Source organism: Conger conger, chromosome 1 (assembly GCF_963514075.1).
Source record: "Conger conger chromosome 1, fConCon1.1, whole genome shotgun sequence".
In the NCBI taxonomy this organism is placed as follows: Eukaryota; Metazoa; Chordata; class Actinopteri; order Anguilliformes; family Congridae; genus Conger; species Conger conger.
Genome location: NC_083760.1, coordinates 59,575,150 through 59,590,372, shown reverse-complemented (window position 1 = coordinate 59,590,372; position 15,223 = coordinate 59,575,150). Strand labels below are relative to the sequence as shown.

General features: G+C 40.0%; 1 protein-coding gene across 1 annotated transcript; it reads left to right on the top strand.

The window, feature by feature from the left end:
- The first annotated feature begins 3,303 nt into the window (after nt 1-3,303).
- On the top strand, nt 3,304-14,927 carry ttk (ttk protein kinase). Its single transcript, XM_061255704.1, has 25 exons — nt 3,304-3,434; nt 3,981-4,073; nt 4,214-4,436; nt 5,096-5,202; nt 5,287-5,430; nt 5,764-5,878; nt 6,211-6,292; nt 7,054-7,166; nt 7,322-7,418; nt 7,599-7,707; nt 8,171-8,393; nt 8,818-8,924; nt 9,014-9,157; nt 9,366-9,529; nt 9,676-9,815; nt 10,176-10,305; nt 10,773-10,865; nt 11,197-11,354; nt 11,755-11,906; nt 12,220-12,344; nt 12,485-12,559; nt 13,654-13,830; nt 14,074-14,170; nt 14,410-14,495; nt 14,650-14,927. Exons 2-25 carry the CDS (start codon nt 3,983-3,985, stop codon nt 14,722-14,724), a joined length of 3,027 nt encoding a protein of 1,008 aa, XP_061111688.1. The 5' UTR covers nt 3,304-3,434; nt 3,981-3,982; the 3' UTR covers nt 14,725-14,927.
- Nucleotides 14,928-15,223: the final 296 nt, after the last annotated feature.

Sequence of the window (15,223 nt, the reverse complement as noted above, 5' to 3'; positions counted from 1 at the left end):
TCTCCAAGCTTCCAACGATGCATCTGCTGCACCTGATGCTTGTAAGCCAGGGTCTTTGATATCGGGATTATACTTCCCTTCAAATGTCACACACCAAAGTTTAGACAGTGATCCAATCCTGATCAACATGCTAGGTTAAAGGGTCATAAAATGCCTGTGTTTATGGATGAGGCTTCTTTCACGGTGGAGTTCTTTGTATAGACTGTGATGGCCTATGATCAGTTGTTTGAGAAGTACTGCTGGACCTTTTGTTACAACAGGGGCAAATATGATGTCACCTATCTCACACAACAACAGAAACGACCGTCAGTGTTTGCTGTCTGGAGTCACAAGGTCTCCCAACAGAAATGGCAAGGTTTATAATAGGCATCACATTTGTCCTGCAGTTTGTCTAATGACAGTCTCAGATGTTCTCAAATTGATGATGACACTTGAATTATTTTTCCCCTTTAGATATCCATAATCAAAACAATTACTTCATTCTTCTTTCATTTAACTGTTGTGTTATTTGTTAGACAGAATGATTTGATTTAGAAAAATGTAATATCAGACAAAAGGAAACATTTTTTAAAATTATTATTGCATTTATTGTGTTCTTACTGCTCTGTGTTATTCGATTTTTTTATGTCTTATTTAATTTCATTCATTCATTCATTGTCAAATTATTTTTATTTTTTTACCATTTCTGCAATGTTTTTATGTATTTTATTGTGTTGTTTTTAAATTACTTTACTTTTATTTATTTCATTTTTGCATTGCATTTACTGTATAAACAAAGATTGATTGAATAAAGGTTGATTGATCATTTGATATTGACATCATCAAGATATATGGATTCGCACTCATCGACACTGTATAAAAGTCCAGCCATGGTGGTTCAAGAGGGGACACAACAGGTGAAACTTTAGGTAGTTCATTTAGATACAGTAGCAGCAGTGTCATGTAAACGCCAAAAAAAACTTTAACAGGCATTTTCTAAAATGCAGTATTTCCTGTACAAATATTTACATCTATATAGTCACTGAGCAATTTTCGTAGGAACATTTTTACTTTATTACACCTACTTATTTATGTGATTATCTAATCACCCAATTGAGTGGTAGCAGTGCAATGCATACAATCATGAAGATATGAGTCAGGAGCTTCAGTTACAGTTTTTTACAATCGTTTTCACACTTGTCTCAATACCATGTCCACTTTTTCAAAACACTTAACACATTCACCATGTCATTAGACTATGTGAACTGTGAATTTTTGCACTGCTTTCATACTAAAGGCATTCAATCACCACTTCTTCCAAAATTCATGAATACCTCTCAATCAGTGTTCTCTACCAGCAAAAGTTTGTACAAACACAGCAAATTTTGCAGACATTTAGATACTCTGTACAAAACAGTTAACTTTCAGTTCGAAACCCAATAAAATTCTGATCATTGTGGAAGGAAATATGCTGCATTTTGGCAGAAAAATGAAACTATATGCTTGAAATACGTAAGACAGATCATTCTGATTTGAGCAGAAAGTTTATTCAGTTTATTCTATTTTTTTGTTTGCAGCCTTGTTACCATCTATACAAAAGTGATCAAACTTGCATTGAAATGTGCATGTTTATAGGGTAAATATAGATGTAGTTGTCACTGAAGAGATTTTTCCACTATTACTGCTGTATATGTACTGTTGAAACACCTGCCTGTCGTTTCAGTGAACAACCTACCCAGGTGTTTGTTGTTTGTGCCCCGTTACCACATATACAAAAGGGGCCACCTTTGGATTGGCATTTGCATTCTTCAGCCTTGGTGGGGAAAATGGATGCAGGCAGAGGCAGAGGCAGAGGCAGAGGCAGAGGCAGAGGCAGAGGCAGAGGCAGAGGCAGAGGCAGAGGCAGAGGCAGAGGCAGAGGCAGAGGCAGAGGCAGAGGCAGAGGCAGAGGCAGAGGCAGAGGCAGAGGCAGAGGCAGAGGCAGAGGCAGAGCAAGATGAAATCAGAGCCACAGTCATTGATCATGTGGTAATTCATGGCCTGTCCCTGAGGGAAGCAGGTTGAGGGTTCAACCAAACTTGCCTAGATCCACAGTGGCTTCAATAGTGAGGATTTTCAGGCAAACCAACAGGTACTATACAGCAGTTACAGCATTCTGACTGAATGAGTTAAATTGATGTGTATATTACAGCAGTACTGTGATTTGAAAAGTCTCCAGAAAAAGCAGATGTATCAGTGCACATTTGTCTTTGACTCACTACAGGACCCAGCAGTTACCTCACACAGTCACACAGGGGGAAGGGGAAGAATGTTTACTCCTCAACAGGAGGATACAATAGTTGGGATGGTCATTGTCAACAACAGCATCAGGCTAAGAGAAATATGCAACAACATAATCGCAGACAACAACATATTTCCAAACATTGACAATGTAAACACTACAACCATTTCAAGAGTGCTACAGAAACATCAGATCAGGATGAAACAGTTGTACACTGTCCCCTTTGACAGGAACTCTGAGGGTGTCATGGAACTCAGGTACCAATATGAAGTTTATGAAGGTATATGTGAAGGTTTAGGACCACCACCCACATGAACAGATGTCACTTCTAGATGGTATGTATTGTATGTATTTGTTATTGATTGGATTGTATTTTTCTTTTCTGAATTACAGTATATTGCACTGTGAGAACAACGTCAAAATACAGTGAACCCCCCGCTTTTGTCATTTGTTTCTTTATCATATATTGTTTTACATTACGCAGTAAAAATTGTTATTCTGGGTTTCCAATATAGTAATATATTACAGTTTACTGTAAATTTACCACACTCAGTCATGACATCTATTGTGAGAGGCAAACCAACAGATCAAAAGTTTCTTTTGATAGGCTACAGCAGTAGAAATGGAAAATTATTTTTTTTAAAGAATAATTTCAAAACCCTCTGTAATTCTCCAGCTATTGAGTCACTCATCACATTGAAATTGAAAAATGAATTCAGACGTAATCCACTGAGATAAAAAGTGATTTAAAAAAATGCACATTTGTGCTTTTTAATTATAAATTCACTAAATGTAATATGTTCTTTAAAAAAAAAGTAATGATACAAAATATACAATTTTATTTTGATTGGAGTAAATTATGTTTTTCCTATTGACCTGTGGTACCTCCCCTTAACTAGAAATGATAGACTGAAAATATAAAAATCTTCCATTATCGTCGAAGAAAATCAATATTACGATGGCGAAAAATCTCCCAGCACATTTCTTAAACTCTCGCGATGTTTGTATTTGGTGGTAGTCATGTGACCTATGGGAGGCATTCGGCAATACGAACCAACCAATCAGCTGGGGGAAGAATGGGAAGTGGCGGATTTGAAAGTACTGCAGAATAAACAGTCGCTTGAAGAGTGAAAAATTATTACAGCTAGCTAAATATCGAATTCAATTTCGTAAGGTTTGTGGTCACGTTTTTTTAAATTATGTACATAACTTGATTGTTATATTGGAATAGTGCAAGACCAAGCTATGCTTAGTGTGCTGCGCAGAAATCAAAACTGCTCTACAGAGGTTGCTAGCTAATGTTAGCTAACTATTAGCCGATAGCTAGCTAACTTGCTTAACTTTTCTAGACTAACATTATAGTTATTCACGTTCCACAATTGTTTAACGTTAGCTGTCTGGACAATAATCTGCCCTAGTTTACCCTGCTGAGCGCCTTATGCAAGCTAGATAGCCTGATCAAATCGTACCCACGTTAACGTTAGATTGCTAGCTAGCTGGCTGGCTACATCCATGTGATTTGATGGGCGTATGACGGCTAATGATAGTTTGTCGCTGTCTCGTAGTCCATGGCTTTGTGGCCTGAGTTGTCAAGATGACATGCCGCATGGAAATGATCAAGAATGTTAAAGTCACTAAAACCATAACGTTACCTTGCGATTTAAGATATTCAGCAATGTATCGTTAACGCTAATTCAAGTCCCTCAAATTTCTTTTTCAGATATGGAAGAGGAGGAGCACACGGACAGGCAAATGCAGCTTGCAATGCTGAGTCAAAAACTACTGAGCATTAAAACCAGATATCTCAGTGAAGGTGATTAAAAACAAAAATTCGTTCAGCTTTGTGAAAATTGTATGCACAATATATGTTCTAGCTTGTGTGTCTAGCTAGATCCTTGGTATTTCCAAGGTTCGGTGTGATTTACCTTTAAACCTTCATCTTTCTTGTCGAAGATAACACCGACAACATAAACCAGATCATCAGCTCGAACTCACCAGATACCTGCTGCGCGTATTTGCTGAATCTGGAGAAGAAGGGGAATCCACACACCGACTCCACCTTTCTCACCAGGCTAATCGACTACTACACTAGGGTGTTCTCCAACCTACCACTTGCAAAGCACAGCCAGAATGAGAGTTACGCGAGGATCCTTGTTCGGTTCGCACAACTGAAAGCGTAAGAGGTTTTGCAAACAACATGAATTTTTGATGTTTCGTAAAAGTACAAATTTGTTAAATGTGCCACCGATCATGCTTGAAGATTATTCCTACACATTCTTGAAATTATGAGCTAATATTGTAAATGTAAAACCCGCCTTGTACATCAAGATCAACACGCAGAGGAAAATATGCTACAAGGTATGCACAAACACGAATAAATAAGTTTTAATGTTAGCTGATACCTCATTTATTACATACAGATTAAATTGGAATGGTTGACATTGATGTTTGTTTTAAAAAAAGTAGTTGTACCTGCACTCTTGTTTTTGTTTTGTGTATTGTATTGTAGTTATATTTTGAGACAAATGTAAAAACAAAACATGACATTTAATGTCACATCTCAAGTTTAATTGGTGTAGTATGTAGGATATTTCAGATAATGCAATCATATATATATATATTTTTTTTTACCAATTATTCTCATAAACAGATGAGGAGGTCCATTTTATGCTTCTGGTTGAAATTGTAAGTGTTGTAAATTATATTGTGTTTTGTGTAGATTGGACCATGCTCCTGCTGGACTTGTATAAGTCACTTTAGTAAATGTATTACCAGTTATCTTGATTAAGATTTACATTTCTGTGCATTCTCAGAATGTATTTTTCTGTTCTGCAGAATTCACGACCCAGACGAGGCACGTGACCATTTCACACTGGCAAGATCCAATTGCAAGGCCTTCTCCTTTGTGCATATCGCTCATGCTCATTTTGAGCTCTCTCAGGGTAGGTCATTTTGTAGCAGTAGTTGTCTGTGGTTCCCCTGTATAAAATGGCCCAAACCTCATTGCTGGCGCAACTTTCCAACAGGAAATGCAAAGAAAAGTGTTTCAATACTGCAGAGGGCCTCTGAGGTGAATGCCAAACCCACAGAGCTGCTGGAGATTGCCTTACAAAATCTAAAAGCAGGGAAAACCGGACTTCTGTCCTCAGAAGATAAAGAGAACCTGATGGGTCAGTTATATTATTTTTAATACACTCGCTGATGTATGTTTTTCCTGATGATCAACAAAATGCTTTATTGTTGAAATAGGTTCATTCTGTTGCTAGAAAATATATATACCACTGCCAAATGTAGGCTGCATAATTGTAATTATCAGGGCTGATATTAAATTGTTTATGTGTTTGAGATATTACATTAGTGCTGTTGTAACTGTCCAATGATTTAGGCATTACACATCTAACCTTTTAAGTTTAATTGTTTCTGAACTGTGGAAAGGGGTTGTGGAATCTGCTTCATTGGTGCTCTGAAAGCTATTGGCAGCTCACCCAGTGGTCCTCTTTCAGTTCCTGTGACCTCAAACTCGCAAGAATCCAGGAAAGACCACGTGGAGTTTCACAAAGTGACCCCCGGTTCAGACGGAAGTGGCGAACTCCAGCTGGGCAGTGCGTTATGTCCGGGGTAAGCGGCACGGGCAAATACACTTCATCAACGTGTAAGTCATGGGGCATGCGCCAGCTGATGGAAAAGTACAGGATGGCTTCTGGGATAGAAAGGTTGTGTTTTACAATCTGACAGTTTCATTTAGTGCAGTCCAAAAAGGCCATCCTGACAATTTCGAAAACATTTCTGTTGTACTGAATTTCAGCATGAGGCACTCAGGGAATTTCTGCTACTTCTGTCTCGGTTGTTGTCTGTAGAAGACAACACGGATAGATGTGTAAAATAGCCGTCTGATGCAAGTGTGGAGTGGATGGAGGTGTTTAACAGGTGGAATCTGTTTTGGTTTTCAGGGTCGATCAGAATTGTGCTTCACAGGAAGTCCCAGTGGCAGTCTGGAGATCTGGGCCACAAAGGACGAGAATCTACAACATGGTAGGGTGGTGCTCTTCTCAGGATGTACATGCAATTTTAAGAACTGTCTTCCGAAAGTAGTTGTGCCTTATCTTGTGACATACCCTGGCTTATCTCTGTTGTCTCATATGGCTGATGTTGTTTCTCTGCTGTTCCTCTGAGTGAATTTGGATCATCACCGCTCTAAAGCTAGATTCATATTTGCTGAGGAAACTAACTTCGACTAGATTGTATGAACTAAATTACGTAAAATGGCTTGTTTGTGGAGAAAATGAAACTCTTTTTGGACTGTGACCACTGCAGTGTGCATGTCCTTCCTGGCTGAACTAGCTGAGATGTTTGTGAAATGGCATGAGATTGCCTGCAATTGGTCTAAAATAGCAGGAAATGTTCTGTAACTGCATAATGTGTTCAGCTGCAGTTTGATTTCGAGTCTGACTTTGAATGAAGTATGCACCCAGCTTAAGAATGGCCATTTCACATCTTTTCTTGAGAGTGGGCATGGATCAGGGCTGTTTCTTTTACAATGGTGGTGATTTGTCCTAATTCCTGTAAGATTAGTCAAGGATTGTCATTGTTAGTTGTTAGGAAAGGATTTGATTCATCACTTGTACTGTAGGAGTTGGCATGGTGTCTCTCTACTTCTGTCAGAGTGGATCACACCTCCTGCTGTTACCGTGAGTGTTGGCATGAATTACTGCTAATGTAAGAGACAGTGTGGCCATCACTGTTTCTATGAGAGTGGAGAGAGGTTTATCATGGTTTTCTCTTCTGTTCTCCAGCCAGGGAGAGTTCCCGTCCTGCCTTTCCCCATCCCAGAGGCTGAAGGAAGTGAAGACGATGGTGGGCAGATGAAGAAGAGCAACACTTCCTATTCGTGCAGCAGCATGACCAGGTCAGTAGAGTGAATTTCTAATTTCTGGTCGTATGAGAAGTATGTTTTGTAAGGTATAAAAGACTTTATGTAAGAGGTTTATGTAAGGTCGAAATGTTTACACTTGTAAGTGAATTGAACTTATAATCTTTTGAATTGAATGATTTTTGTTTTAGGCAAACATCTGGATCAAGAGCCAACCCCTTATTTCCCTTTTCTTCGTCCAAAAAGAGCAGTGGAGATGGGGACTCCTACAGCTTGCTGAACCTAAAGGTGTGGCAGCTTTAAGCCCATCAGCCCTATGAACACGATTTCACATTTTGGGTCTACCACACACAGGCACCTGTTGAAGGAACCCAGATAATATTTGTATAATTCTCTGGGCTGGTGAGGCTCTAAATGAGAACTAAACTGTATCATGTTTGTGTCCTTGCCATCAATTGGCTCTTGCAGCCGTCCATCATAAGTCCAGAACCACACCCATGGGAGGATTCGGTAGCTGCTGACTCCACCACTGCACTCCTGTGCAGGCCAGACAGGAAGGTTTCCACCAGAGCAGAAGGTACCAGCCTCTCATTTGCTTAACTTTGTTGGTGATTCACCAGTATATCCAGTCAAAGGTCAATTTTGCTGATTGCAGACAGTAAACAGTCTGAGGCCCCTGACATTTATTAGAAGGGATGTGAATCCATGTTTCATAATGCCTTTATTGTACTACCTCTGATTGTATACATAATACCTGTGCTATCACTTTTTCTTTTCTTTAAAGTGGTATTAAGCCATATGTATCCTGTTATTTTTTCAAGTTTATTATACTTATTAACTGGCAACCCAGTTACAGGCACACTGCTGATTGGGTGAATATGTATTCTGTAGGAAACGTGGTCTACAGAAGACCAATATCAAATCCTTGGGCTTGCTGTCCTGTTTTTGCCCAGGTTGTCTTATTGAAACATTTGCAGTGTTCTTTTTGCTTAGACACCGAGTGATTTACATGAAAACATCTTGTGCTGTTTCCCCCATAGTTTACACAGAGAACCTAAACCAGGTCATCAGCTCGTGCTCTCCTGAGTCGTGCTGGGCTTATCTGCAGAATCTGGAGAAGAAGGGCAATCCGCACACGGACTCCAGCCTTCTTACCAAGCTGATCGACTACTATTCCCGTGTCTTCTCCAGTCTGCCCCTGGACAAATACAGGCAGAACGAGAGCTATGCCAGGATGCTGGTCAGATTCGCTGAGCTCAAGGCGTGAGTTGGCAGTCAAAGAAAATCTTTCTATCGCTTATAAATGGTGTGACTGCTATAGATGTGAATGGTTTCTATATGTATGAGTCCAAGGCTCTTGGATTATATATCTATATTGGATTTAGTTACAAAGGTGTGCTTCTCATTATGCTTTTGGTAATTTCTTGTTACAGCAAGGCGTAGTGGCTAGGAAACTTGGCTTTCAGCACATATTTTGCTGGTTCAAGTCCCAGGTGGAGTACTAATGGTACACCATATGTGGTGTACTTAACCCGAGCTGCTTCAGCAAAATATCCGGCTGTATAAATCACATATGAGTTGCTTTAGATCAGGGGACTGATATCTAAATACTGCCAGGTAATGGTCTGAAATAACAACCAACCATTTGTGTTGGCCCTACTGTTTTACAAATTGTGATTTCTTTCAGAATTGAAGATGATGATGAGGCTCAGGACAATTTCATAATCGCCAGGTCCAACTGCAAGAGCTTTGCCTTCGTTCATATTGCACATGCTCAGTTCAAGCTCTCTCAAGGTGGGGCTTTATAAAACTTGTCTAATTGTACAAAGCTGTACTCCTGTGAGCAACACTGACTTTTGATGTGCACAATCTTCCCTAAACAGGAAATGCAAAGAAAAGCGCTGCAATACTGCAGAGAGCCTTTGAGGTGAATGCCAGACCCACAGAGCTGCTGGAGATGGCTTTACATAATCTCAAAGCAGGGAAAAGCAGACTCCTGTCCACTGACGATAAAGAGAACCTAACAGGTCAGTGATTTTGTTCTTTGCTTTTATTTGTATTATTATATTTTATGTTACAACACAACAGTGTCTGTGGTATGCTAGAAAATGCTTATGGTTGGAACCTGAAAATATGAAATATGAAGTCAATGTTTTCCCCCTTTACATTGTTGGTCAGGGGAGAGTTGCTGGTTCGTCAGTCTCAATTATGAATATTTTCATTTGTGTATTTCAGGGGAACCCTTTTCTCACACGCCCATGACAGGACAGAGTGAAACAAAGGAAAGGATGGAGAACCAGTTAAAGCCCCCCACAAACTTGGGGCTGTACAAACCTGTGTGTAATCCCCCGTCTGACTGGAAGATTCCCGCCCGGATTGGCCGACACATTTCCCCCGAGGTTTGCTTCATTTTGCCCTCCATTTCACCTCTTGTTAATGAAGTATTTTCTCATTTCTTTGTTTTGTTTTTGATGCACGACCATGAACCATTGCCAACTGTGGTCCAAACTGTCTGGATTTGACCTTTCAGCCTGTTTGTTTTCAGGACAAAAGGTTACCGACCAATCAGGTGCCCACTCCACGGATAGCTGACCCGACGCCTGTTCCATCAGTCCCGCCCCCAGCCAGAGTGAATCCTTCCCTCACCTGTGACACACCCAATCAGAAATCCTTTCATGCTAATAGGTGAGGAATGAGGAGTCATATATGTATCTTTTTTTGGTCCTGTATATGAAAACCTTACGTTTTTGTTCTTAGCTGTACATATAGAAACCAATAAATGATTTATGTGCCATTCCCTGAAGTACTGTACATGCAGTACATAATAAATTCAAAATATACCGCACTTGGTGTAATAGTTCTCATACAAAAGTACTGTAAGTTTTTAATATTTCAGAAATGTAAAACACATCCCTATTTCCACACTTTGTTTCAGAGTTGGTGTAGAGAAGCTGCTTGTATTGTCTGACATTCTGCATGTTAATGTATTTATTGATACTATCAATCTAACTATTTGTCTGTTCTTCCTCGTCCTTCCCCTCCTAGCTTTGTGACCCCGGTGGTGAAAAGGAACCCCCCAGTTATGGCTTCAGTTCCACTTCCTCACCGTTTTGGGGCATCCCAGCAGCCATGTACACCTCTAAATCAGGGGTGCCCCATCCGGCCGACCCCACAGGTGAATATGAGGCTTGTTATGTTCTCTTGTCCATGGTGGTGCCTTCCAACAGTAAAAGCGGAGAAAGTTAAAGAACCTAAAGGAAGTTTTCATTTTTAATGTAAACGCATAGTTTTTAAAATTATGTCCAAATCAGAACGTGGGGAAATGAAAAGTGACAACGTTCCCTGTTTTTATTTAGGTACATATGGTGTGATGTGATGCAAATGACTATGTTCACAGTTGCTGCATGTGCGTCTCTAACAATTGCATGATTTGTAGATTGACATACACATGCAACGTTTTGAAGTTGAGGGCACCATTGCTACCAAGTAAAAAATGGTCTTTCTGAATCCTTATCAGACTAATCTGTTTATTTTGTCTATTTATTATACATTGTTATACATTGAAAAATAGTTTATGAATGTATGGGTCGTACTCCGTATTGCTACCAATCTGCAATGTAAATGAGTGTTTCTCTTTTTTAGGGATCTATGCCTGCCTTGTCTAACGACTCCATCACCATAAAAGGCCGACAGTTCTTCATATTGAAAATGATTGGCCAGGGTGGATCCAGTAAGGTATGGGTCACTTGGCGATTGTGTATAAATATAATTATAATTTGTTATTTATCTGACACTTTTATCCAAAGTGACTTACACTTGATTAGACTAAGCAGGGGACAATCACCCCCTGTAGCAATGTGGGGTTAAGGGCCCGGCTCAAGGCTCCAACTGCTGTGTGGATTTTATCATGGCTACTTGAAACACCAACCTTCCAGGTCCCAGTCGTATAACTTAGCCACTAGTCCACAGACTGCCCAGGTTTGCCTTTTGTAGGGAAACCTGGATATTTCAGGGTTATAAGAAAAATATTGCAGTCAGCACTGATGGGGATTATGGGTATTTTTAGGTGTACCAGGTGCTGGACCACAGGAAGCAGATCTTTGCTGTGAAGTGTGTCAACCTAGATGAAGCAGACACCCAGACAGTGGAGAGCTACAAGAACGAGATTGAGCACCTGAACCACCTGCAGCAGTACAGTGACCAGATCATCAAGCTGTATGACTAGTAAGTGGGGCTCCTGTGGAGAACTCTGCTGTGTGCTTCTTGCAGTGATGGTATTTTTTCATAGATTTAGGTTGATATATTTATAGTTTTATGTTTTTCATCTTTCATTTCATTGAGCTTCTTATGGATGTCATCTGTGTATTCGGTGTTTATATTTTTGTTCTTGATTAGCTTGGTTAACTTTAGGATTTGTGCTTTTGTGATGTTGCACTTATACGAGCTGCCTAGTCTGGAGATTTTTGCGAGGTCTGGCACCATTTGTCTTATAAATTCACTCAATACACTTTGAAGTTGCTCAACATTCGTCTGCTAGCTGAATGTGACGCAATTTCTGCCCTGCTTGTGTAAAGGGGTCTAGTCCATGCAGACAAAGTTCAGTTTTGTGTACCGTTAATTCCAGTGAGATCACAAACAGCCACATCTACATGTTGATGGAGTTCGGAAGCCTGGACCTCAACACTTGGCTACGGAACCGCAAGACCGTAAACCCGCTGGAGAGGAAGTTCTACTGGAAGAACATGTTGGAAGCCGTCCAAACCATTCATAAACATGGTAGCGCACACATGCACTCTACACCATCTGCAAATACTTTAATATTTCAGATGTTCACCATGTCCACAGACATGGTAACTTATAGAGCATTCATCTTGTATATGACTATGAATGAACATTCTATAACTTTATGTAACTAAGCCTGATGCTTCTCATATTGAAACCTTCACACAGCAGCTGGAACCAACTGAAAAAATATTATTTTTCATTAACGTTGCTATAACGCAACCACACATTTAACACAATTGATTTGGACCTTGTCTATCACGTTATAGGAGGGTTCGACTGTATTAAAATTGTATTTCATTTACAGGTATTGTCCACAGTGACTTAAAGCCAGCTAATTTCGTGATTGTGAATGCCTCACTGAAACTCATCGACTTCGGCATCTCCAACAAAATCCAGCCAGACGTGACAAGCATTGTCAAGGATTCTCAGGTAAGTAGGAGGAGCTTTGGTCCAAGTGTCCTAATCCCTACTGATACTGGCTAGCCCTGATAATGATGAAGGTTTCGGAAACCAATTCAGGATGAGGTTGTATATGAGTAGGGTGTTGATGTTGTGTGTCTCTTGTTCAGGTTGGGACACTGAACTACATGCCCCCAGAGGCCATCAAAGACCCATCATCCAAGTCTGGGAAGCCCAGCTCCAAGGTAGGGCAGTGATTTTGAACAAGGCTCTGAAAGTGCCAGGTTTCTCCTCTTGCTTTGTGCATTTTTACTAAAAACGAAAAAATACTTTCATGTCACTGTATGATGGAATATCCAAACATTTGTACATTCGGTTGTAATATTGCCATTCTCTGACATCTTCAGAAGAGCTTGAAGGCTTTGTAGAGCAGCTGCTGGTTATGCCCAGTTACTGTATCTCCTTATTTCACCAGTGCACCTCTCATACCCGCAAATACCGTTACCACTACATTTAGTCATTGTTATTGATTCTGTCATGTGAAACTACAATAGCAGAGGTGTCTGACAAGCTGTCACATTGGCTCAACCAGTTGTAACATATTAATATAACATTTTGGATTTAAGCATAAATGGCTGAATCTGAAATTCAGATTAAAGGATCTGTGTGTCATCAAGGATCTGATTGCTTGGCCTTCAGAATAAACATTCAATAAAGGTGTTTATCTATGGGAATAAGAATATTCTGAACTTGTTGATGCAAAGAACTGCTCATAAATTTAAATTGGGAATAATCAATCAATCACCAAGCTTATGAATTGCTTGATTGTTGATCAAAGAAAGTACATGGAAATAGGTTGAGGGTAATGATTGTTTTAAAGATTCACTTTCAGGCGCAGACTGAAGACTTTCCTTTTCATGCTGCACCTTTCCCTCCCTACCTCACTGTAATAATTAGCCATGTATGCTATATTTGCTATATATAATGAACACACTTGCATTTAATTATTTTACTATTCCTGGTGTTCTAGTTGCCATAACCGTGGTTGCTACTTGGTCAGTTATCTGATTAGTCCACTCGGGTTAAAAAGTTGGGTTAAGTTTTTATCCATGTGATCACTTCAGCACTTCGCTCTAGGGTTTTCAGTGCACTTGTCCCTGGTTATGATTTGCACATTATTGTATGTCGCACAGGATATCAGCATCAGCTAAATGACTATAATGTAATATAATGTAAAAAGGTAAGGTTTTTGGCCCTTCCTGTTTCCAACCCACCAGCTGCCACTGCACTCCAGTATTAATCATGACAAGTGATTGTGGAGGATTTTGTGTGTTTCTAGATCAGTCCGAAAGGAGATGTCTGGTCCCTGGGCTGCATACTGTACTGCATGACGTACGGAAAGACTCCTTTCCAGAAAATCACCAACCAGTTCACTAAGATGCACGCCATTATAGACCCATCCCACGAGATTGAGTTCCCCGACATTGCCGAAAAAGACCTTCTGGATGTTCTTCAGGTGGGCTGGGTGAAGGGGTGTGCTGGAAACTTTCATTCTAAGAGGTTAAATTGTCCTGAAATTGTCTCTTCAGATTTTCCAACTTATCCACTTTTGGATACTGGTTGCCTTGTTTGATTGACTAGCTCTTCTGTACCGTGTTGCCTATAATGTATAAAACACTTGATTGTTTATGTGCAAATGCTTCAGGTTAACATGTGATTGGATGTTCTAAACAGGAAGTTTTCTTGCGATTGGTTACAGAAATGCTTGGTGCGGAACCCAAAGGAGCGGATCTCCATCGCAGAGCTCCTGGCACACCGCTATTTGCAGCTACAGCCACAATTCGCCCCTGATCCTGGTATGGACTGTAATACAGTAACCCTCCAACATGGCACCAGGTGCACTCTGCACTGCAGTAAGAACAAAAAAAATGCTTTGCTTGTGGTATTTTTGCTAGCAGTGCCTGAGGACAGCTGTGTTCTAAATTGTGTTCTAAGCAAGTCAAGTTGGAAGGCCAGGGAATCTTTCAAAATAGCAATATATCCTATTTCTGTAAATTTGTCTTGTTAATATCTCTTTTCCCCTTTTCATCGGTAGCTCAGCCCAGCAATAATGACCTGAAGCGTATCCTCAATGAGCTGGCAGCACTACAGTCGCCAAACAGCATTGTTAGAGCAGCCAACGTGAGTGCTTTTTTATGTATTCATTCTTTGTATTGTATGTTTCAATGAGTCATTATTAGGATTATTAACTTAATGTTAGTATTGGGTCGGGGGAGGGGGGCAGAATAGATTTGTGCAGAATAGTGATGAGTTTTGTCTGTAATGTCACCGGCAGAACTTGGCAAAAATGTGCAACAGCGGCAAAAGACTGGACATGTCCGAGTGTGTGAGGAGTTCCAACCAGTCCTGAGAGGAGTCACCTGACACTGCAGCGTCACTCACTCTGCTCTTACCTGAGGCCCTGTGGGAAACCATGCATGGTTATTCTGGCTCCTGGAGGGCAGAAAGCACCACTATTATTCAACCCAGAGGCATTTATTCTGTATTTTAGTTCTTTTTTTTTTGGTATTCTAGCTGTATTACATTCCCTCTTTTATGTGTAAATGTATGTAAAAAAAACTCAAACTACAAATAAACTTTCTGTAAATGTATAAAGTAAATGTCATTGTTCTTTATTTGTCAATTTGTAGAGTCAGATGTGTGGTTTCATGAACCATATGTAGCTCATTAAAGCTATGATTGAAATGAATTTCAGCATCACTTTTTGGTGAATCCGGATCATTTGAATAGAGGGTTTTGACATCTGCCTCATAACTACCACATTTAAGGTTACAAATTCATAAGTGTCCTTGACTAGTCATTTTGGCCAATCTAGATATTCTGATTTCAGAGTTCTGTTAAATCAATCA